The 23,381-nt window shown below is 43.9% G+C and overlaps 1 protein-coding gene across 1 annotated transcript in view; it reads right to left on the reverse strand.

Annotated features, from left to right (window-relative positions):
• The window catches only part of ALK (ALK receptor tyrosine kinase), a 2,452,973-nt gene that overhangs the window by 1,362,003 nt on the left and 1,067,589 nt on the right, over window positions 1-23,381 (reverse strand). The window contains exon 5 of the mRNA XM_078647129.1: window positions 11,610-11,805. Coding sequence (XP_078503255.1) covers window positions 11,610-11,805 — 196 coding nt within the window. The remainder of the gene's footprint in view (window positions 1-11,609; window positions 11,806-23,381) is intronic.

Raw genomic sequence — 23,381 nt, forward strand, 5'->3', positions numbered from 1 at the left:
TGATCATTGTAGGACATGTTCATCACAGCATGCCGATTTAAGTTACTTTTTACACGCCCTCCCTTTTCTCATTTTTGGTCACAAATTTAAAAGTCGATTAACTCTATCTTTCACTCAAATGTGTCCTATTCTATTTCCAATGTTTTCAGTTGAACTCGGAAAATAATATCCTGTTGGCCACGCGTTCAAATAGCAGACAAAAGGTTATTGGGGAATGCTTGCAAATAGTCTAACCACTGCCAATTGCTTGGGGTTTCATTCCCATCCTTTCTTTTGCACACCATGCCACCTCAGATTAGATCCAGCCATATGAAAATAAGTCTGGGTCCTGCTTCAATAGAAACAGTTTAGCATGAACTGCCAAGCCAAGTCCTCTCTGAAACAGAACATAAGAAATCCATGTTAGACCTGGCACCATTGGCGTGGGTCTCCCTTTCATTTTTGCTGTTGCCTCATGTGTTTTTGCTGGTGTTAGATGCTTTGGGCACTGTGTCACTGCTGTCCAGTGCTACAGTGCGAGTGCTCCCTACTGTAAATTGATGTATTGATTAGTGGTTCCATGATTGGTTTACTTGTCAGACCCTAGTACAGTGCACTGAGTGCGCCCAGGGCGTGTAATTCCAAATGCTGCTAGTGGGCTTGCAGCACTGGTTGTGCCACCCACAGAAGCAGCCTTGTAAAATGTGTCTAAGGTCTGCCATTGCAGAACCTGGCAAGTGCACCCTCTTGCCAGTCCCTAAACCTTCCCTTGACTTCATATTAGTCACCCCTATCGTAGGCCCACGGGCAGGGTGCATTGTAAGTATAAGGTAGGACAAGCCCTGATGTGTGTGGCATGTCCTAATTACAGCCATTTTCGTTTTTCACTATTGCAAGGCTTACCTGTTCTCCATAGGCCAGAATGGGCTGTTAGATTTATTACATTTTATAATCCTAGCAGACTCAGAGAACATGGTAGAAATTGGAGTTTAGTATGCCTGGACTCAGAATAATAAAATACATATCTAAGTGAAGTTTATTTTAATATTCTGGGTTTGCAAATACCACTTTTAGAAAGTGGGTATTTGCTTGCCTAACCATTTAAGCCTGCCTCCGCTAGGTTGTGTATTCCTTTGTCTGGGTCTGTGAGTGACAGTGCTGGGGGATTCCAGGAGACATGCTGGGGCAGCCCGGTGGTGACTAGAGAGATCTGCATCTATATGGGAGGGAGGAGTTGCACCTGGGACCTGAATAGGGCTGGGCCTCCCCTCTACAATGCCGTCTCCACCCCCTGTGGTGCATCTGATGTCTCTGCCCTGCACACTGTAAGAAGAGAAGGAAGACAGTCAACAAAGTGCTCCAGGACTGTACTTGCCTTCCACAAGGCTGTCTCCACCTCCTGTGGGGCGTCTGATGTGCCTGCCCTGCGCTGTGAAAGGAAAGTAGAGGTCTGGTAAAAATAGTGCTTCAGAACTGGTTTGGACTAGGCACAGGCCCTTCTCCCCTCAGAGAACAAAGGATTTTGGGGTATAAGTATTGGGACCCTGATCCCAAGAAATCAGATCACTTCTGGACTTACAAGACAAAACCTCTGCTGAGGATAGGAACCTGAAGAAACTGAGGAGAGACTATTCCCAAGCTGAAGTGCTGCTTAGGGGATTGGCCTGCAGTGGTTGCCTGACTGCCAAAGAGAGGAGAAAGGACTTTGTGGACTTTACTTTCAACTTGTGCAAAGATCTCCAAGGGCTTGGAAGAAAGTTTGCCCCCTGACCGAAGTCCCAGGACCAGTGGACTTCACCAGCCTTTGTGAATTGCTGCTGGAAACAAGTGGCTACTGAGGCAGGGAGCTGTGACCGACTCTCACGACCGGCCCGGTGTCCTGTAGGCACCGCATCAAGCAACGTCCGCCTCGAACAACGCAAGCTCTGCGCTCACCGACTCCGTCCTAACACCGTCACCGAGCTGTAGCCTGCACCGCGACTGTAAGGACACTGCGACGTGCAATGCCTCGCTACACCGAATCGAACTGGTCTGACTGACGCGGTCACTGCTGCTGACTTCGAATCCTGTGACCGCACCGGAGTTGGGCACCGCCTCGCCTGCTTCGCGACGCACCGACCGTCTCGCACCGCTGTCCGGACTGATCGACGCCAGCTCCTGAACTCCGGCTCGTTCACCGCACCGCAAGCTGCAAGCACCGCATTGAAGCACCGTCCCGCCCTGCAACACAAGCCTTGGATCCACCGACTCTGTCAACGGGCCGCTGCCTGCACCGGATTGAGGGACAACGCGTCCTGCATTGCGACGATCACCGGAACCGGCTCGCACATCCGTGCCAGCCGCTCCAAGTAAAAGGTACTATGACCGAGTGTGTCGACCTTTGAGTGGGCCCGTACCGACGCGGTCCACTGGATTTGCTAGACTCTGTTATTTTCAACAACGCTGTAGCCCATCCAGGCTACTGACTTGCACAGAACCTTGATTTAAGCCTTTTTAACAAGAACTCTTGAAAGCTAATAGTACTGTGGATTCTTTTTGTCGTTTATTGGTCTTGTGGTAACTCTCTATAAAATATACTTATTTTTTATATAAAACCTTGAGTGGTGTCCATTTGTAGTGTTGTCACTTGGTTACTGTATGTGGTCACAAATGCTTAACTTACACCGCCTCTGAAATAAGTCTTGACTGCTCGCGCCACGCTACCTAGGGGATTAGCATGGGTTATTTTAGGAGTGTAATCCCCTTACTCTGACTCGAGGAGAGGGTCCCTATTTGTCACAAGTACCTACCTGTGCCAACTAGAGACCCCCAATTCTAACAATCCACAACAGGTTCCGGCCTGATTGGGCATCTTCAGTTAGATGTAGTATAGTTCCAGTGGTGCAGTGACCAATGGACCCACGTAGGCCATACCCATGGCCACTTAGAGCATTACATCAAACAAACAAAAGGTAAAAAAGGTGAAATGAAGAATGCTTGCAGATTGTCTAAAGAATGACAATTGCTAGGAGAAGCATTCTAACCCAACTTTCATTTACCCACCATGCCACCTCAGATTAGACCAAGCCATATGCAATCAGAATAGATCCTGCTCCAAAGGAACAGCCAAAACTACCAAGCCAGGTCATCTCTGAAACAGAACACAAGTAACCCTAGAACTGGTTTCATTAGTCCAAATAGTACAAACATTAGCATTCATCCGTGTCTTTTGCTTTCACACACCTGATTTTGAGTTCATAGTGTGACATTTGTCCTTAATTATCAATTGTTGCCTATGAGTGTAGGAAGTTGAAAACATGCTCTTCCTGGGCATTTTATCAACAAATCTCATTACATTGGTTGCACTGTGCATGAATTGTTGGGGACAAGGTGAAATGGCAGATTTTTATATTTTCACTAAATTGTCTGTTTCAAAGATATACAATCACACAGCAGACAAACAACTCTCATGCTAAGGAAGCAGTTTGTAAGGAAATGAAAATCCATCCAGTGAGACCTTTATCTTTAAAGGGCCATCCTTTGTGGAGAAAAAATACAGTTCTCTGCCAAATCCTGCATCTCTAACTATTACCAACAACAGGCGTTCTGGAATGTTTATTTGTTTGATGATGTTTGGGATTTTGTGATATAGGCACCAAAATAAAAGTAGTTCCCATTAGCAAGCGAGATAGCTTAAAAAGTGGCACACATTTGCAAATCAGGTCAGTTTTGAACTTTCAAAGTCACGCGATATAGGTATTTTGCAAGGGACAAAGACTGAATGCATTTGTGCTAGCTGGAGGAAATGCTGATGGTAATATCAGGGAAATAAACAGTAACACGCATTAACAAAGCCAATAATTCTCGTGTATGAAAGCTATTGGCTTTGGCAATGTTTGGTAGCCATGCTGTACAGCAGCACAGAAGCTTTGCAGTGTGACTATAACATTTATTTTTAAAAGTGCTATTAGGCAGCCAGGGCTAATGCGTTTTTTAAAGCACATTAGCTGTGGATGCATCATCGTCTTTTCATCATAGTCTTTTCTTATTATTATTTTAAGGCATACTGCACAGCAGCCACGCTGCTATACAGCATGGGTACAAATCATTGCTATAGTCAGCGAATGCCCATGCAGTACAGCATGAACAACAGGTAATAGCAGAGTCAATCATAGGTGAGACCTATTGGCTTTGCCAATGCTTGTTAGGTCTATGCGCAACTCATGTGATTTTAAGCATGATATTTGATATAAAAAATCCCATCACATAAAGAAAGCAATAGAGCTCATGTACATGTCTTAGTGAAAATACATTTTGAAGCAGATAACATCTGTTGTCACAATGAAAGAAGATAAAATGTGTTGTCACAATAAACATTAATTTCAAAGGAAAACAGAGGTTCTTTGAAGTGCGTGTGGAATAGTAAAAAAATAGCTACAAATGGCAAGAGGTTCAACAAGAATGACAGGGAAGGATAAAAATAAAAGTAGTACCTCAGTCACAGCGCGATCAGTGGAAGGCCTGCAATCAAGCTGAAGCAATCAGTACTTAGTCCATGCACCAGCCGAAAGAAGAGGAAGTGTAGCCAGCATGCGCTGGCCAATTAGAAGGCAGCAGAAGGCAGCAAATAAGAGTCACAATAAATCCGACAAATGTTAAGCAATGGACAGACTGCAAGCCCCTTGTTGTCTACAATAGCAAACATGACCTAAAACCGGCCCAACTGGCCATAAAACAGGCCCACAAACGGTAAAAAAAAAGGTCCACACAGTGACCTGTCAAAGCAGCCCCTTGGGTACTGCCAGATTGCCCAATAGGCAAGCCCAACCTACTGGATGGCCCCTTTAAAGGTTTTAACCACAAAAACCTTTCAAAAAGAAGCTGTTGCCTAAATATTCCAGCACCAAACACGAGGGCTGTAGGTGTTAACCAGCTACTTAACTCCAAGACTGGAATCAGACTCTACTCTGCTGTATTTCATTGTGCCCGAGGCAGGGTGAATGTAGTCAATCTCTTTTGGTCTGCAGCGTCACTAGCTCTGAATCGGCCCTGGACTGGATACCTTTCCTTTCTGAATGTGGTTTTCAGTTTATTGAAGGGCCATCGGAAGAGATTCCTCAAAGGACCTATCAGACTATCATTGATAGAATATGTCCAGTCACACTCATTTGTTTTACACTCTAATTCCAAATGAGTAGAATCTCGGGTATTTATTGTGATTGACACTGAGGGCCTGATTACGAGTTTGGTGGTGCAGCGCCGGGTCTGCCCCGCTGCTCCACCGCTAAATCCGTGGTTGGGTTGCCCACCACATTAGGAGATTCCTCCTGTCTGGCTGGTTTTCTTTTGGGGTTCCCACGGCGGTGCCTCTAAAAATGGGCACTGAAATGGGAACACCAATGTCCATGCCGTCAGTAACTGGTGTGCAAGCACACAGGGGGGCACATGTTATGCCCCCCTGTGTGCATCCACATGGCATGAAGCATCAGGGGGCCCTTGTAGGGTTCCCTTTGTTTCCTCTCCGTCACGGTTTTCATGGAGGAGGAATCGCCATGAAAACCGTGGTGGAGAGGAAACTTGTAATATGCTTCGTGGGACCGCGGCGGTCCCGCCAATCATATTACTGCCTCTACATGGCAGCAATCGAATATGACACTTTACAACGCATGCGTTACAACGTGTGTCATTACAACGCATGATCCATTACAGCGCAATTACTATTCTAACTCCGCTGGGGCGTGGCTTTGGGAAATGCGTTGTAATGGATTATGTGAAGTAATGACGTGTTGTAATGGATTTCATGCTTTAAAACATTCGCTGTAATGACACACGTTTGTATGTGTGTGTTGTAAACTATGTTTCCCCCGGCAATCGTGGTCTGACTACCCTAACTGTAATAAGGCGGTTGCGAGACCACCACCGCCACACCGCCACAAGTCTGGCAGTCCGTGGACCAACAGACTCGTAATCAAGCCCTGAGTAAGCAGGCATTTGCACGATTTTTATTATAAAGATTCTGGCGTTGACAATGTTTGTTTGTATCAGTGAACCACTCCGACACCAGACTCGTATGTTTCTCTGCTTGGCTGCCAGCTGGCTTCATGGCGTCATCGAAGAGAGAGCTGACTGTACCAGTGAAAAACCGAGAGTGGTTTTCCCCATGGCCTATGCTCATTAACATATCCTGGAAAAATGATCAAATTGCACTCTCTCTTTATTATTGACCACTTGCCAGCATCATTTCAATACTTAATTAGAAGTGGCAGACAGGCCAGAATGATTTGCATTTCTACTTTTTTCGTCAAAGCAGTGTGGCGCGAAACCCCTTTCGAATAATATGATCTTTACGGCAGCACTGAAGATGGCAAAAGCAGAAAAATAGTACCAGTATGCGGAAGAACATATCACATCATGTATTCAGAAGTCGCAGCTTCAGGAAATATGAACTCGGTGTGATGGGGAGACAGGCTGTTCGCCACCTCAATGATTCTCAAACCCACTGCTTGGAGCTCAACTCCACGTTTCACATTAGAAACTGAGGGGCATATTATCAAGGAACGGTGTTAAAATTATCGCTATTGTTCTGGTGTTAACCTGGGCTTCTATTGGAATTCTCAGCGGCATATTATCAAACCCATTATCGCCGTTTTAGCGGCAGTTTCCTGCCGCTAAAGCGACAATAATTTTAACACCGTTCCTTGATAATATGCCCCAGAAAAGGGTCCATCTTTTCTCTTGGTGTTTGAAATTGAACACAACATTTGAGCACATTTAGGTACGGGAATACCAATCAAGCATGGACTATTAGAGGTTTCATTGTGCCACATGGGCCATGTACTCAGTGCTTTGAAAGCGATGAAAAAGGCGCAGGTTCCCTGGAAAGGGGCGTGGCCATACGAGCACAACTTGGAATCCCTTACAGGAGACATGCCTTGTGTAATTAAGGGAGTGTCCTAAGACAACCCAAACCAAATGGTAATTGCATAGGTAGGAGGGTATTTTAAAAACACCCCAAAAACCACAGACTATCGGACTACACAATCAAGGTGTGCTCCTTACGAAGGAATACATTATTGACTTTTGTTGCAGACCAGCATTTGCTATACCTCTGGAGATATGGCATGATCCCTCACAGTGTGTCTCTGGAATTTGGTCTTCAAAATGGATGAAACAAACAATGTAGCCAATGTCATTTATTATTATTAATGAATTGGGTCGAGTGCAGAGCAGACTATCTTCAAAAGCAACAACCTGTTCTGCACTCCTGTTGAAAGTCCTTGTGTGGTGCCTGGGACAGTCTGCAGCACTTGTTCACACGCGCCCTCTGCCTGCCTCACACAAAATGTGTGCCCGATTAAGGGGCCAACGGAGAAACAGCCATGCACACACACACTAACACAACTAGAAGCACGCACAGATCTGACAGGGTGCATCGCACAGGCCTCCTTCATTGCTTCCGGGGAGACAATTGTAAACATATTCCACTTATTGCACCATTTTAGAACAACTGATTGCAGATCACAGGGACCTGCCAGGGAAAACATATCTGGTCCCAGGGCATTAACCCCTTCCCTGTGGGGCATATTCCCCCGCTGTGCTGGGGGGCGGTGGGGTGCGGTGGTGGGTGCGCAGCGCCCTGGTGCTCATGACGAGCTCTGCTCGTCATGAGCCACGGTGGTCGTGTGCTCATGATGAGCTGAGCTCGTCACGACCACACCCGTTTCTTTAGAACGCTCACACAGCAGGGGAATTTGCCCAGCGTGTGAGCGTTCTAACGGTCATGACCACACGACCACCGTGGCTCATGATGAGCTGAGCTCGTCATGAGCATGGAAGGTGTTAAGTGGGCCAGGTCTCACCGGTCCTGAGCACCAGCAGTTATTTGAAGGGGGACTCGAAACGGGTCTCTATCGGGCTCTGTTTTGTGCCCTGGCACAGGCGGTCCATTTTATTTCGGACTGCAGTGCCAGCAGACACATCGCTGTGCACGTGCTCACACTGCTCACTTCTCACAAGTGGAGAAGTTTCGACATGACGTCATGCCAGGAAAACCTTGAAGGGGAAGGGAAATCCATTAAAGAGACATTTTCTATCTGGATTTCCCTTCTCTTTTTGAAACTCAGTGGCAGCAACATTGTCTTGATGTCACCAGGGCTTTAAGTGGAAGCTTTTTCAATATTAAATACAAGCCATAGTTGCTGCTAATTTATCTTATGCAACTAACAACCATTGACAAAGCCAATAGTCTTGACTTGTTGTAGGTATGATGTCACTTGTTGTATCATATATCTGGACGCAATGACAGGAACAACACAATGCAAGTGGGGTGGCACATTAAGCTAAACCGATTTTTAGCCTACATGTTTTTAAGCCACACCCTTAATTGAATTGGCCACGCCCCTTTGAGAGAGCCCTCAGTTTTTTCAAACCACTTAAAGCCCTGTGTGGTCATTTTTTGAATGATGCAGCTATTTTTGTCAGCAGGCAAACTGAATGGGAGGCCTGAATAGGCCCTTTTTCAGTGTGCTTTTATTTTACTGCTGGTACTGAGTGCTGGCTGGACCTGCCCCACTTAAAGCCCTGCATGGACTTCATTAGACAATGATTTGGTAACTTTACGTTTACAGAGTCATTTACAAAACCTACGAATTTACAGCGGTTTGCAAAAACACTAGAGCGCCAGCTGAAGCTTCCCCAATGAATTTCTTGCAAAGAGTTATAAGATTCCAGTTGCGTTTAGGGAAATAAAATTCACAAACACATTGTTCATAGTGAACAATTGAGATTGCAAACATTCCCTTGCATGAGTACACTGGTACTTTTGGATTTAATTGTTCCTACACCCCTATAATTTGGGATGCACTCGAAAAGGCTGTGACATGAGTTTGTGTGGTTTCTCAGTGTCTATCCTGTTCCAGTCCACACACCTGGATAGTAAATTCTTTTATGAGTGACAATTTGCAATCTTCAAAAGGTATTTTGCATGCCGTGGCACTTGTAATTGTAAGTGGAATGTACACGTGCAGATGGCTGGGGTAATAGGGGCTTCATGCGCTTAAACCACCTGCTGTGCAGTGGCATAACATTAGCCTCTCTAGCCCCCACAGTGTGGGAGGGCTCCCTCCCGCACTGTGCGCAGACTCCTAGCTTGCGTGCTCCCGACAGGGTCTGGTGGGAGGGGTTCCCTCCATGTACTTTGCAGTGGCCCCCTCAAATTTCGTTACGACAATGCTGCCGGGTTAATAAGTACTAAAGACCTCACTGACAATCCCAACTATGGGCCCTCCGAGTCTCTATTGGAGAACCTAGAGTCGAGCTGTGTGGCTCATGCATTCATCAGGTCCCCTGGCATTGGCCATTGCCGGTTTCGTCTTCACCCCTGTTGCTCGCACTGTGATATGCTGCGGGTCTAATCCAGTCGAAATTTCAATTTTCATTCTCTTAACCTTGGCGAACATGCTGTTTGTTTTTTTCACAGGTGTTGAGAATATTTAGATGTTATTAGGCAAATATAAAAATATTGATAGACAAGCCATCAATGTTTTTACATACGTGCTTTGAACGGATATACCATGTTACATCGCAGTGTTCACACCGCAATACCTTTATAACGCAGGCATTACAGCGCAAGTCGTTACAACGACTTTTCCTGGAGGGCGCTGAACTTAGAAATAGTATGATTTACTATTCCAACTCCAGCTTACGTTACAGTAGGGAAGGTGTTGGAATAGTAAATCATACTATTCCTTATCTTAGAGCGCCATCCAGCGCAAGTCATTGTAATGACTTGCTTTGTAATGCCCGCGTTGTAAAGGTATTGCGGTGTGAACACTGCGATGTAACCGATGTTTCCTGCTTTGAGCACCTCTTCTATAGGGGGGGTCTGGAAGCCTCCTTGCCTTATCTTATGCCTCACAGTCACCCAGTTTCGCTATTAGGTTTGAATTGTTTTCTTTATTACCTTGCTCCCAATGTTTTTCCTCTTTTTGTTCTTTTATCTGAATTGCTCCACATTCCACCTCCTAGCTGTTCTACATGAAAAACACAACTCTTCAACTTTCCAAGCTTACCTTTTAAACCTCCGTTGTCAGAAACATCAATCAATTTCATCAGACCAATATATTTGGCAGACTGTAGCCCAGGTTTACCAAACAACGCAGCGCAGCAGCCAAAGTTCCTGTGCTGCGCTGCGTGAAGGGGAGAGCATGAAAGTACCATACCTTCAGAGATATGGCACTATCCTGCTCTCTCCCTCACGCTGGTGTACAATCAGTTCACCAAGCACCATTGACACACTTTTGCACCATAGTGCATTGGTGTCTGCGTGAGTCAAGTATAGGTTTCGTACTGGAATGGGTGCATTCCAGTACAAAATACTGTGGGCCTTATTATGACTTTAGCGGTCTTGGGACTAGTGTAGCATCGGACTCACCTCCTGTCGACTAGGCGTTAAAACCGGCCTATTATGATATTGTCAGTTTGCACAATGAAAGACCACCAGAGCACCGACTACATTGACAACCATTCACAGATTACCGCAATGTTGTTAGGGGAAAAGCAGCTGTCAGACGGTGGTACAGAGAATTTCATTGCCTTCGAAATTACGAGTTAGGTTTCCGGTGAGCTATATCGAAGGAATTGGGGTGCATACTCACCCATTTCCTTTTCTTCCCTGCAGTCTCCCACTTGTATCCCTTCCTCCAGGTCCCCCCTTCACAACAGCATCTTGTCCCCGAAGAAAACAACCCTGTTGGTGTGGAAATACAGGTAGGTCCGTTTTCACCCATTGACTGGACTAGGCACCTATGATCCAGACTCCATCAATGGGAAAGTACTTGCAGTAGGTATTTCTCACATGTCATGCATATGTGTACATTCAACACTTTTGCAGTCAAAATATACACACATGCATCGATACATATGAAAAAACCTTCACCACCGTCCGAAAATCTGCCGCATGACCAGCGGTGACACTTGGAACTGATGCCGTGGCAGTATGGCAGTAAGGCTACCGAACTCGTAATCATGCCTTACTTCTAGACTAACTTTAAGAAGGTTTCTCACTTCGGTTGTGTGTTGTGTAGTACAGCACACATGAAAAGTGGGAAAAGTTAGGAGAAACAAAAGTATTTCTCCTTTTTAATGCCTCCTTCCAAGTGCCTTGGTGCTGCTTTGCGTTACTTGCAGGCAATTTTCCAAAACAAGTCTTGTTCTGGAAAGTAAATCCAACAAAAAATATTTTGTGCAGGTTTGTATCCCTTTTGTGATGGAAACCCATCACAAAAGTTTGTAGATCTGGCCCTATGTTTCCCAATCTTTAGTTCTATAACATCATTCATCCCTTCACCTACACCCACGTATTCAGTCACTTAGAATTGCTTTTTGCCTGGACTGAGTTCTGAAGCGTCATACAAATGCTACTGTACAATGTGCAATATGCTCGGGGTGCATTCACTATTTTACCCATTCAATAAAAAAAGTACTGTGGATACTTTACATTTGAGGGTTACAATTTCGATCCAATATCCATCCCAGCTTCTCAAAAGCAGGGTAACCATGGAGGATCCTTGGAAGAGCTACCAAAGTGTTACTGATTTTGCAGTGGCTTACAAAATATCAAGGAACAGAAAATATTAAAACAGATAACTTACCCATCATGCCTCTGGCCTGCTGTGGACAGGATTTTGTGGCTGGTTCTGTTGCCGGGTAGCAGTCGCACCACGTACTCTCCTTTTTGCTGAAGCCAGACAGCCACCTCCACTGTGCAGTGCTCATCCCTGCTCCAGATCCAAGGGCTCATAATGGTGCTGTCAATGTTGTCTGTCGAGTTGAGCAGAAGGAAATGGCCTGTGGGTGAGAAGGAAACAGTTTTAGTGTTGTCACAGGATTGAATCTCATGATTTGCTTGTAATTTTCCTAATGTATAATATTTTAAAAACATATCATGGGCTTCTGAAGGAGCATGAAGCAAGGTATCTGCACTGGCCCCTACACTGCACCCGTGCCCTTGTATAAACGCAGGACCATATTTACTAATACTTTGCATGGAGTTGCATCACTTTTTTTGCACAGCCCCAGCCTGAAATCTATTTTGGGATTTACAAAGCCCGATTTGCATGGCTTTGCAAAAAACCGCATAGCACTGCCTTGCATTACGTTCCATCGGGTAGGCGTTACTTGAGTGGAGCATGGTCGTTCCAGTGGATCCACCCATGTATTTTGATGCAAAATCATATTTCCGAATGCCTGTAAGCATGGGTGTGTGCTAAAAATAGTGGGCCTACCCGAGGAGAAATATCTTTATTTCTCCACACTTTTTCCTCTTTGCATGTGTACTGTATTCTGCCACTAAGAGGAAATTGCCTCAAAGGATAGTTTTTGTGCTGGAAGCTATACCTTCCTGCATCATAACTATTCTGACCACAACCCAGGCACCCATACGACATGATGCTAGGCAGGCACAAATGTGTCAGTGCTACGAAAGAGCAGAACTAGCCCCATATCTTTTGTAAATATTGCAAAGTTCTGCTTTCTCCCTTTCAGACAACGCAGTACAGAAACTTTCCTTGATGCACTATCTTATGTGGAATCTTAGGAAATCCGTGCTGCAGTGTTTACCAGGAGCACAACCTAGTTTGCTCACACTGTGTGCTCCCACTCCACACAATCATGACAAACTATAATCCATATGTTGTATTCCCACTAATGAATAGTTAACCATACATATATTTTAACAGACTTGAAGCACAAATAAGGATTCTAGGAGAAACTGCACAGGTTAAACTCAGTAAAAAACAGCTATAGGTGAACATGAGCAACAGGCGATATCAATTGAGAGGATCACTGACACAATATCAAAGTAAACAATATCGTTTTTACAAAAATCGTTGTCAAAAATATTGTTTACCAAAAAAAGGTCAGTACAAGACTATCGGAAATAAAATATAGTTTTATACTAATATATTCCAAAAACATACAAAAATATTGTTTTGTTAATATATATATATATATATAATCACAATTTAAACCTGAGCAACACTTGCAAAAATAAGTATACATATCAATAAAGAACTCTCTTCACTGGTATTACATTTCTTTTCTTCTCTTTATTTTTCCATTTCCATGATATCTTCTGAGTAAACAGTTCTTATTTGGATATACTCCAACCACAGGGTAATCAAAAGAATTCTTGCCACAGTTCTTAATTTGGAAAAACCTCAGCCACAGGATAGCCAAAAGATCTTGCCAACACGTGTTTCGTCAGGCTTTTATGCCAAAAGACTTCATCAGGGCTAAAACAAATATGGGATAGCCTTAATGACACACCAAAAACCCTACATTTAACATCACAAATCGCATGGCGAGGTCAGAAATATGTCACACAATCAAGAACTCACAAGAAATAAAGAACAAAATCCATCAGTAAGAGATAAGGAGTGAATAAAAAGCAGGTGCTGTCACACAAAAACCCATGGTGCTCTGAAAAGGAAAGTGCATAAACCCACAACACTGGAATACCAGAGAGAATGTGAGAAATATATAGGTCTAGACCCCTGTCAGCCCCCAATGTGCCAGCACTTAATAGTCACTGTTAGACCTGACATCAGTGGCGTGAGTCTCCCTTCCATTTTTGACGGATTGCCTCCTCTGTTTTGATATGTTTTTGCTGGATTTATGCTTTGGGCGCTGTGCCACAGCTAATCAGTGCCACAGTGCAAGTGCTCCCCATGTTAAATTGATATACTAATTGGGGTATACAACCTTTACCACGCATTTTTTACCACGCACTACCATTACAACGCGGTTTTGACCACGCATACCATTACAACGCATTGCGCTGGGGGGCGCTCTAGGATAGGGAATAGGTTAATTTACTATCCAATAACCTTCCCTAGTGTCCACGGGGACTGGAGTTGGAATAGTAAATTAAACTATTCACTATCCAGCACCCCAAAGCGCTATGCGTTGTAATGGTATGCGTGGTAAAAACCGCGTTGTAATGGTATGCGTGGTAAAAGTATGCGTTGTAACGTCATACATCCACTAATTGGTTATTCCATGATTGGGTTATTTGATTTATCTGTCAGCCCCTAGTACAGTGCAAAGTGTGTCTCAGGCCTGCCATTGCAAGGCCTGTGTGCAGTCTAGCACTGCCATGTCGACTTGGCCAAGTGCACCCACTTGCCAGTCCTTAAACCTTCCCTTTGCTTCATATTAGACACCCCTATGGTAGGCCCAAGGGCAGGGTGCATTGTAAGTATAAGGTAGGACATGCTCTGATGTGTGTAGCATGTCCTAATAGTGAATTACAGCCATTTTCGTTTTTCACTATTGAAGGCTACCTGTTCTCATAGGCCAGAATGGGCAGTTAAGATTATTACATTCTTATAATCCTAACTGACTCAGGGAACATGGTAGAAGTTCAAATTTAGTATGCGTGAACTCAGAATAATAAAATACATCTTTTAGTAAAGTTTATTACAATATTCTGTGTTCGCAAATACCACTTTTAGAAAGCAGGTATATGCCTGCCTAACCATTTGAGCCTGCCTCTGCTGGGTTGTGTACTCCTTGTCTGGGTTTGTGCATGACAGGGCTGGGGAAATTCCAGTAGACAGGCTGGGACAGCCCAGTGGTGTATAGAGAGATTTACATCATGATGGGAGGGAGGAGTGCACCTGGGACCTGAATAGGGCTGGGCCTTCCCTCTACAATGCTGGCTCCACCCCCTGTGGCTTGTCTGATGTCTCTGCCCTGCACAGTGAAAGGAGAAGAGGAATCCTGTCAACAGAGTGCTGCTCCAGAGCTGGATCTTCCCTCCCCTGTGCTGGCTCAACCTCCTGTGGGGCGTCTGATGTCTCTGCCCTGGGGTATGAGTATTGGGACCCTGCTCCCAAGAAATTCGATCACTTCTGGAACAAGAAACCTTTCTGCCAAGGAGAAGAACCAAGGAAGCTGCAGGAGTTTGGACTGCCTCTCTGCCAGTGTGCTGTTTGCTGGGTTGTCCTGCAGTGGTTGCTTCATTGCCAAGGGAAAGGAGAAGGAACTTTGTAAGGAATTTCATCTGCAGAATATTCTCCAAGGGCTTGAACTGTGCCTGCCTCCTGCTGAAGTCTCAGGGACAAAAGACTTCACCTCCAGCTCCCTCCTGAATTTCCTTGCTGGGAATTCTGACTCCAGTCACTTGCGTGCCGCTGGGAGCTGGAAGCGTGACCCATCGAGAAGAAGCGTGTCGCCGCCGCAGCTGAAATCGTCGCAACGCCGGAGAAGCAACCCTTTGCCACATCTCCCTGGAAGCGTGTGTTCATCGAAGCTGCCTGCTGTCGCATCATCGGAGAAGCGGGACGCCATCGAGAGAGTCGCCATCACATCACCGGAGAAGCGCGTCGCAGGGCCTGTCTTGGCTCCAAAGTACCGAGTCGTCGCAAAGCTGCCAGGGCGTCATCGCATCGTCATCGCATCGCCGCATCAAGAGCGCCATCTTCTCGCATCGCAACTGGATCATCACATCGCTTCGAGGCGCCATCTTGCGCATCGTAGCGGGCCCGCAAGCCAAGAATCTACGCATTACCTCCGCCGGTAATGCTCACGACGAGTCCCCTACTCTGCGCAAGCATTGAGGCAGGACGCAACCGTTCCCCCGGATCACGGATCCGACGCATCTCCCCTTTTGCGAGCCTTTTGTTCACTTTGCATTACGCATCCAGGTACTTTGTTGAGAACTTTGTCGCGTTTAACAGCAACTTGATCTAAGAGACTTTAATCATCTTTTTAAGTAATCTTAAGTGTAGTATTGTGGATTTTTGTCATTTGTGGTCTCGTGTCAAGTCTATATAAAGAATACTTATTTTTATAAAACCTGTGTTGTGTCCATCTGTAGTGTTATCACTATATTACTGTGTATATTCACAAATGCTTAACACACTGCCTCTGAGATAAACCTGTGTGCTCGTGCCAAGCTACCAAGGGGGTGAGCAGGGGTTATTAAGGAGTGTAATCCCCTTATCCTGACTTAGAAGTAAGGGTCCCTATTTGGACAAAGGTGAATACCCTTGCCAACTAGAGACCCCCAGATCTAACAGTCACCAAAGTCAAAAGTATAACAAAAAATTTACCAAGGGTATATGTATATATTTAGTAATGAAAGAACAGTATGATGGTCAGTCCATGAGACATACGCCCGGACTAAGTCAAATTCCTAAACAAAAAAGCACAAGGTTTCTCATACCAGAATCAGACAAAAGATAAAATGCCAAATTGTATACTCAAAATATCATATAATAATTTACCACCGTTTATATAGACCAAGATGCAACAACACTACTAATTGCTGCACCTGCTTAAATGGAAAAGTCAGTCGGAAAGCCTGCAACCACTGGTCAGAGACTTTCTGACTGACATGGTAGGTTTAAAGTCTGACTGCCGTATTACAATGATGGCAGTCGGAGTTCAAACCAACTGGGGATCCGACGCGGCACCCATAGAAAGAGCAAAATACCATTAATGATTGTTGTTGTGCAGGAAGGTGTCCCTTCGTGCTAAAAACAATCATTAGATAATGGTGATTTGCTACTAATATGTGTGCTTCAGAATGTAGCACACATAGAAATAGCAAACTGCCATTATTTATGGTTTATATGCAGGAATGGACACCGGCAACAGAGGCACCCTTGCACTATGGCGCAAGGGTGACTATGGTTGGCGCTAGGTATTCTTGTAAATACGGCACATCCCTACATTTTTTTAAATGATGCAGCGTAGCGTTGCAAAATTTGCTGCAGCGCTATGCCATTTCCTCATAAACATGCCCTGAAATATCTTTCTATCGCACTTGAAGGAAAATATTCGCTTAGAACTGTAGGCACATTTTAAAACAAAATTCAAATTACTTTGGTTAGCACATTTAACAAGTGAACTTTTCATTGTCACAGAGTGAATAAAATACACTGCTTTCATTTAAAAAAAAAAAGGTCATTTTCAACTTTAACAGTGAGGGATACCAGCCACACATTAAAAAAAATACGGGTAAACAAAATGTTCTTCTTGTATTTGTTATTTAAAAGTAACCGTTGTTGGGTTAAGAACGAGAGATGCCATACAAAACTATTGCCTTTTAAAATAACTAGAAGAGCATATGTTACTTATTCAGTGACAGCTCGCGGCAGGCTTCTATGGGGACACGCATGCACCAATAGTTGCCTTTACAAGCTCTTAAAGAACCAGACACCCTAGCAATAAGACAATCAAGGTGGGATGAATTGGTTGCGTGGATGATAGATTTTGCTGTCCCATATTGTTTTGATGCCCCTGGCACATGGTGCAGGGATATAGGCCTGCCCCGGCTTCTGATGATTTTTTGCATGAGACTCAAAGGGAAATTGGTTTCTGAGGATTCCTTGAATCCATTAAGTATTTTATCTGCATTTTCCACGATATGTGCTATCAGATCAACATTGAAAGGTGACCTAGACCAAACTAGGTACTTTGAAAGTTTGATTGGATGAAGCACATGCATTGTCAGTTGCACTACCATCTTCCACTCTGTTATGCACTAACAACTGCACCCCCTCTTTTTTGGTCTTGCATAAGCTGCGCATGAGCTGTTTCTCGAGACATGCTGTATCTAGTGTATGGGCTTTCAGCATGCCCATCCATTTCGATTAGTTCCTTCTTGGGCCTCTCGAAATTCCTTTATTTTAATTGGTGAATAATTAACATTTGTCCCTCCTTTTCCTGTTTTGGTCACACTCTGGAGACTAGCCCTGTTACATGGATCACTTCTCTATTGGCCATATAAGTTAGCTTTTGCGCACTACTTTTTCTTTTGCCTGGGCTTGTTAGACTTTCCAAACACACTCAGCCGAGGACTGAAAATCATGTCCTTATCTTGTTTTCCACTGTCTTTGGTTTCACATGAGCTTTTCAGTCGGAGTCTATGTTGTTTTTCATCCTATAATATTTTGGTTCCATTAGCTCAAATGTCCAAACCTTAATTAATATACTTACTTAATGGAAGTGTAGTTTGAGAAGACGGCCGACAGTAGGTTCAACCCATTTACATTGTGCATTTGACAGCGTGATTATTTGGATACGATTAAAGAGGTAAACATACTATTATTGCTCCATTTTATGAAAATGGAAGCAGCTTTAAGATGTGCGCTTTCAACTTTTGATGCTTTCTTTTAGGTTTCAATTGTTAGTGAAATAAAACCAATATCATGGGATGCCTCCTCGTGCTCTCCAAATGTGGCATGTAATGTGAGGTTACTTAACAATGTATCCTGCAAGTAGACAGAGCAACATCACTTCAGCACCACCTCAGCACCAGAGCAACACTGCTTCAGCACAAGTCAGCATCACTCAGCACCACATTAAGCAGTACCAACCGTGCATCACTCAGCAGCACCTGAGCACCACCACAACACCAAAACAGCACCACCTCAGCACCACTTCAGCCCCAGCACAGCACCACCTCAGTACCAGCGCAGCACCACCCCAGCACTAGCGCAACACCTCAGCACCAGCACTGCATTAGTGAAGGCTCACCACCTCAGCATCAGTGCGGCATCATCACTCAGCCCCACCACAGCACCACCTCAGCATCAGCACAGAACCACCTCTGCATCAGAGCAACACCACCAGTGCAGCACCAACTCAGCACCAGTGCAGCACCACCACAGCATCAGCACAGTACCACCTCAGAATTACTCAGCACCACCCAAGTATCACTCATCATCACCTGAGCACCACCTCCGCACAAGCACACCACCACCTCGGCACCACCTCAGTATCACTCGGCAGCACCACCTCAAAACCAGTGCAGCACCACTTCAGCATCAGTGCAGCATCACCTCAGCATCAGTGCAGCACCACCTGAGTATCTGCCCAGCACTGTCTGAGTACCACCAAAGAACCACCCCATCATCAGCACAGCACCACTTCCTCATCAGTACACCACCAATTCAGCAACAGCATAGCAGCACCTCTGCATCAGTGCACCACCACCAGCACAGCCCCACCACAGCCCCACCTCAGCAGCAACTCAGCACCACTTCAGCATCAGCGCAGCACCACCTCAGCATCAGCCCAGCATTACCTCAGCACAGCACCAATTTAGTATCACTCAGCACCACCTGAGCACCAGCACAGCACCCCGATCTCAGTATGACTCAGCAACGCCACAGCATAACTCAGGAACACAACATCACTCAGCACCACCACAGAATCACTCTGCACCACCTCAGCATCACTCAACACCACCTCAGCATCAGCACAGCACGACCTGAGTACCACCAGAGCACCACCTCAGCTTAAGCACAGCGCCATCGCAACATCCTCACAGCACCACATCCTTATTAGTGCACCACTACCAGCGCAGCACCAATTCAGCATCAGTGCAGCACCACCTCAGCACCAGTGCAACACCATTGCACCATCACATCAGTACAGCACCATCTCAGCATCAACGCAGCACCACCTCCACATCAGTGCACCACCACCAGCGCAGCCCCACTTCAGAACCAGCACAGCCCGACTTCATCAGCAACTCAGAACCAATACAGCACCACTTCAGCAACAGCACAGCTCCACCTCAGCATTAGAGCAGCATCATCTAAACAGAGAACCAACTCAGCACCACCTGAGCAGCAGCACAGTACCACCACACCAGCATGGCTCAGCACTACCCCAGCATTAACACGGCACCACATCAGCACCAGTGCAGCACCAACTCAGTATCAGTCAGCACTACCTGAGCACGAGCGCAGCACCTTGTCACAAACATTACTTTCTCTAACTAGCTTTGATTGTCTGAGGCAATGCATAAGCCTACATATTTGCTGAAATGTATGTGAGTATATATCATGCACATACATATGTTTTATCATCAATGGACATATCCAAACCGACGTGAAGAGTGGACTAAACATTGATTGTCTTGTGTTTTTATAAATATTTAGAAGTTCTGTAAAACAGTTTGTAATATTTGAGGATACTTAAAAGATTTATTTCAAAACAGTTTGTAATATTTGAGGATACTTTAAAGATGTATTTAAAATAAACTACTTGCCCATAAACACATTGACAAAATGATAGATTCATGCATTAAAGTGCCAAGCCCCACTTGGACCAGTTCTATAAACCCATGTTGCAAACGGACAGACACAAAAATGCACAAAATCTTGACATTAAATTATTGTCCTCACTTTTTCCAAGAACCTCTTCAAATTGCTTTACTTGTCTGGTAAGTGCATTACCTAAGTTTCAGCGCCAGGAACATACACTACTCTTTGAAGTATGAAGCAATTAAAGACAAAACCTTGGCTTCCAGGAATTCGCAACTGAACAAATACACATTGCTGGGTCTATTTTAGATGTATTCTTTTTCTGTCTTCCCGCCTAGGGATAGACTAGAACGTTGATAAAATCCCTAGCCAGTGCCAATTATGCTGCAAGGCCTATAGGGCACAACAAACAATAATTCGTCCCTGCCCACTCCTTAGTAAGGACAGTGCTGACTTTATGCAATCTAACTATTGACCCATTCCATGCTTTCCAGGTAAAATGAGGCGCAGGAGTAAATGTCAAGCTTCAGGCTGTGCAGCTTCACCAGCATCTTCATAGAAGTGCTCTTTACGACTCTGTTGTAACACGAAGAACAGTGGTATCTAAATATCAGGCAGATATCAACTATTACCTAAGGGTGCATTTGAGCACTGCTATTCCTCCTAAAAGAGGGTGAAAGTGGAAATAATATTTTGAAATCTGGCCAGGAGGATAATAAACATCAATGCCAGATTTATGCAACAGCATATAGTACAAGTATAACGACAGAACATGCCTGTCTGTTTTACACACTGATACTCCGGTACAGAGGGGCATATTTACAAGCGCCTTGCTCCAATTGAGCGTCACTTTTTTTGATGCTCAGGTGGCGCTCGATGCAAGCTCATATATATCAAGGCCGCTTTGAGCATAACACAGTCTTGTAAATATGGCCCTCTGCAACACAGTTTTCTGTAGCACAGAGGCGTGCAATGGGTGTTGCTGTGGGCATTCCCTCCAACACCCCTGGCTTTTTGACACTTTTCCAGATTTACAAGGATCCGTAAATCTGAGGCAGCTGCAAAAGCTTACGACATGCAAAAGGAGACGCTAATCTGGTGCAACAAGGATAAATACTTGTATTTCTCTTTTTTTGCACTTTCTATGTGTGCTGCATTCTGCAGTACACATAGAAGGAGCAAAACACCATAAATGACTGATAATTCTATGGGTACGTTACATAGATGATGTGTTTGAACTTTGGAAGTGAGATGAAAACACAACCAAGGAATTTGTAGAAAAAAATCAACCAGAATTCCTTAACTGCATGCGTGCGGGCGGAATTCCTCTCGTACGCTGAGACTTTTTAAATCGCACTTTACGTGACGAGCTGGGCTCGTCATCAGCGTGCGAGGAGGCTACGCCATGACGAGCCCAGCTCGTCATCAGCGTCGAAGGGGTTAAATCTAAACTTCACTTGCGAAGTAAGTATACACAAATTAATTTTTGGGATGTACAAATCATAGAGAAAGAATCTAAACTAACTACCACTTTGTATTGGAAACCTACAGCAGGGAACTGCATATTGCATGCCAAATGTGTTCACCCTTATACATTAAAGAACAATTTTCCCTATGGAGAATTACTAAGGGCACGTGACATCACAATTGTAGCAGTAAAGAACATTTTGAAAAAACTAAATCAAGGATGCTAACAAGTTTAATACAGAGAGTATTTACTGAGCGTACACTAAGTGAGGCACATAGAAAAGTTACAAAATTAAAAAGGGAGGATATATTTTTTTCCAAAAGTATAAAAAAAAGGAAGAACAGCGATCAAGAAAGTATTAGTTTATCATGACATATATTGAAAAGCATGCAATGCTTAGAAAAGCATTAGCCAAACATTGGCACTTAATCAAGAAAGATCCAGTCATAGGAAACAGTACCTCGAATAAACCTCAGGTAACATACAGGAAAGCAAGATCAATGAAGGATCTTCTAGTGAAAAGGGAGGTATCCTCAACTGTACATACTTGGCTGAAACTCAAACCCGGTTTTAAGAAAAGCACCTGGTGCAAAGCATGTGAGAACGGGAAGAACCTGACAGAGCTAAAGACTCCATTCCAAAAAACCATAAGAATAAAGAAAAATCTAACGTGCAAAATTGAATATAAAGTATATGCCCTATTGTGTCCCTGCTCTAAATGGGATGTGGGAAGTACCATTTTACCAGTACACAAGCGTATCTTGCAGCATCTAACAGCAACAAAGAACAATGACAGTTCTTATACAGTGGCAAGACACTTTCATAAACTACATGGAGGGTACTACAAGTTACTACAGTACAGTGTAATATTGTACCAAAGAAAGCAAGAGAGAGGAGAAGAGAGAAAGAGCTGAGGAGACTAGAGTCAAGTTACATTCTAGAAATGGATTGTAAGGAACCGCTAGGACTGAATGTTGATGAGGAGCTATTTGTCCACCTCAAATGGGGAACTGTCTACTAATTAAGCTGCTAGTTCTGAAGACTGAAATAATTGTTTTGAAGATAAAAAGTTTTTAACAATGTATATGCTTATTTTTTTTGTTTGCAAGAAGGCAAGCTACTAGGTGTAGCAGTATTAAAAAACATGCATTGGTCAAAACATGGAGACTACTTCTATTGGAGAGTCGTACCAGCATGCTGGTTTGATAACTTTTTCGATAACAAATATGTTACTGTTTATTAAAACATATAATTTATGAAATGAAAAATGAATAAGTGTGGAATATTGAGTTAAAACTGTGATAAAGGCCAAAAGAATATATAAACAAAGTACTCTGGGAATTTACTAAAGCACAGTGAATATGTGGTATATTAACATGTTCAAATATGCCCCATGTAGAAGAGGGAAAAAAATCAAATTCGGATATATAAATGCTAAGATGCGAATTTAATGAAATATTGACAATGACTTGAATATGTTGCATAATAATGAATTATATTTTGTTCAAAGACACATTGAAATGACGGGATTAATTTAGAATACTGCAATGTTATACCTCTGTTGGCGTAATGTCTTTGCCTAGAAGCAAGCGAAATTAAAGCCACATTTTTCAAACTTACTGCTGTGGAATCCTTATACCAAGGAAACCAAAGTTGCTCATGCAAATCAGCTCACTGCGAAGCTCTGAAAATCAAACGCAATCGGGTTGCTCGAGGGAAATGCATCAAAAACAGAGGTCAATGTATATATATATCTTATATATATATATATATATATATATATATATATATATATATATATATATATATATATATATATATTCACTGAAAAAACCATAGGTTATAGACCATATATAGTTAGGAATTAGCATTTAAAAAACCTTATTTTACTC

Source organism: Lissotriton helveticus, chromosome 6 (genome assembly GCF_964261635.1).
Source record: "Lissotriton helveticus chromosome 6, aLisHel1.1, whole genome shotgun sequence".
NCBI lineage: Eukaryota > Metazoa > Chordata > Amphibia > Caudata > Salamandridae > Lissotriton > Lissotriton helveticus.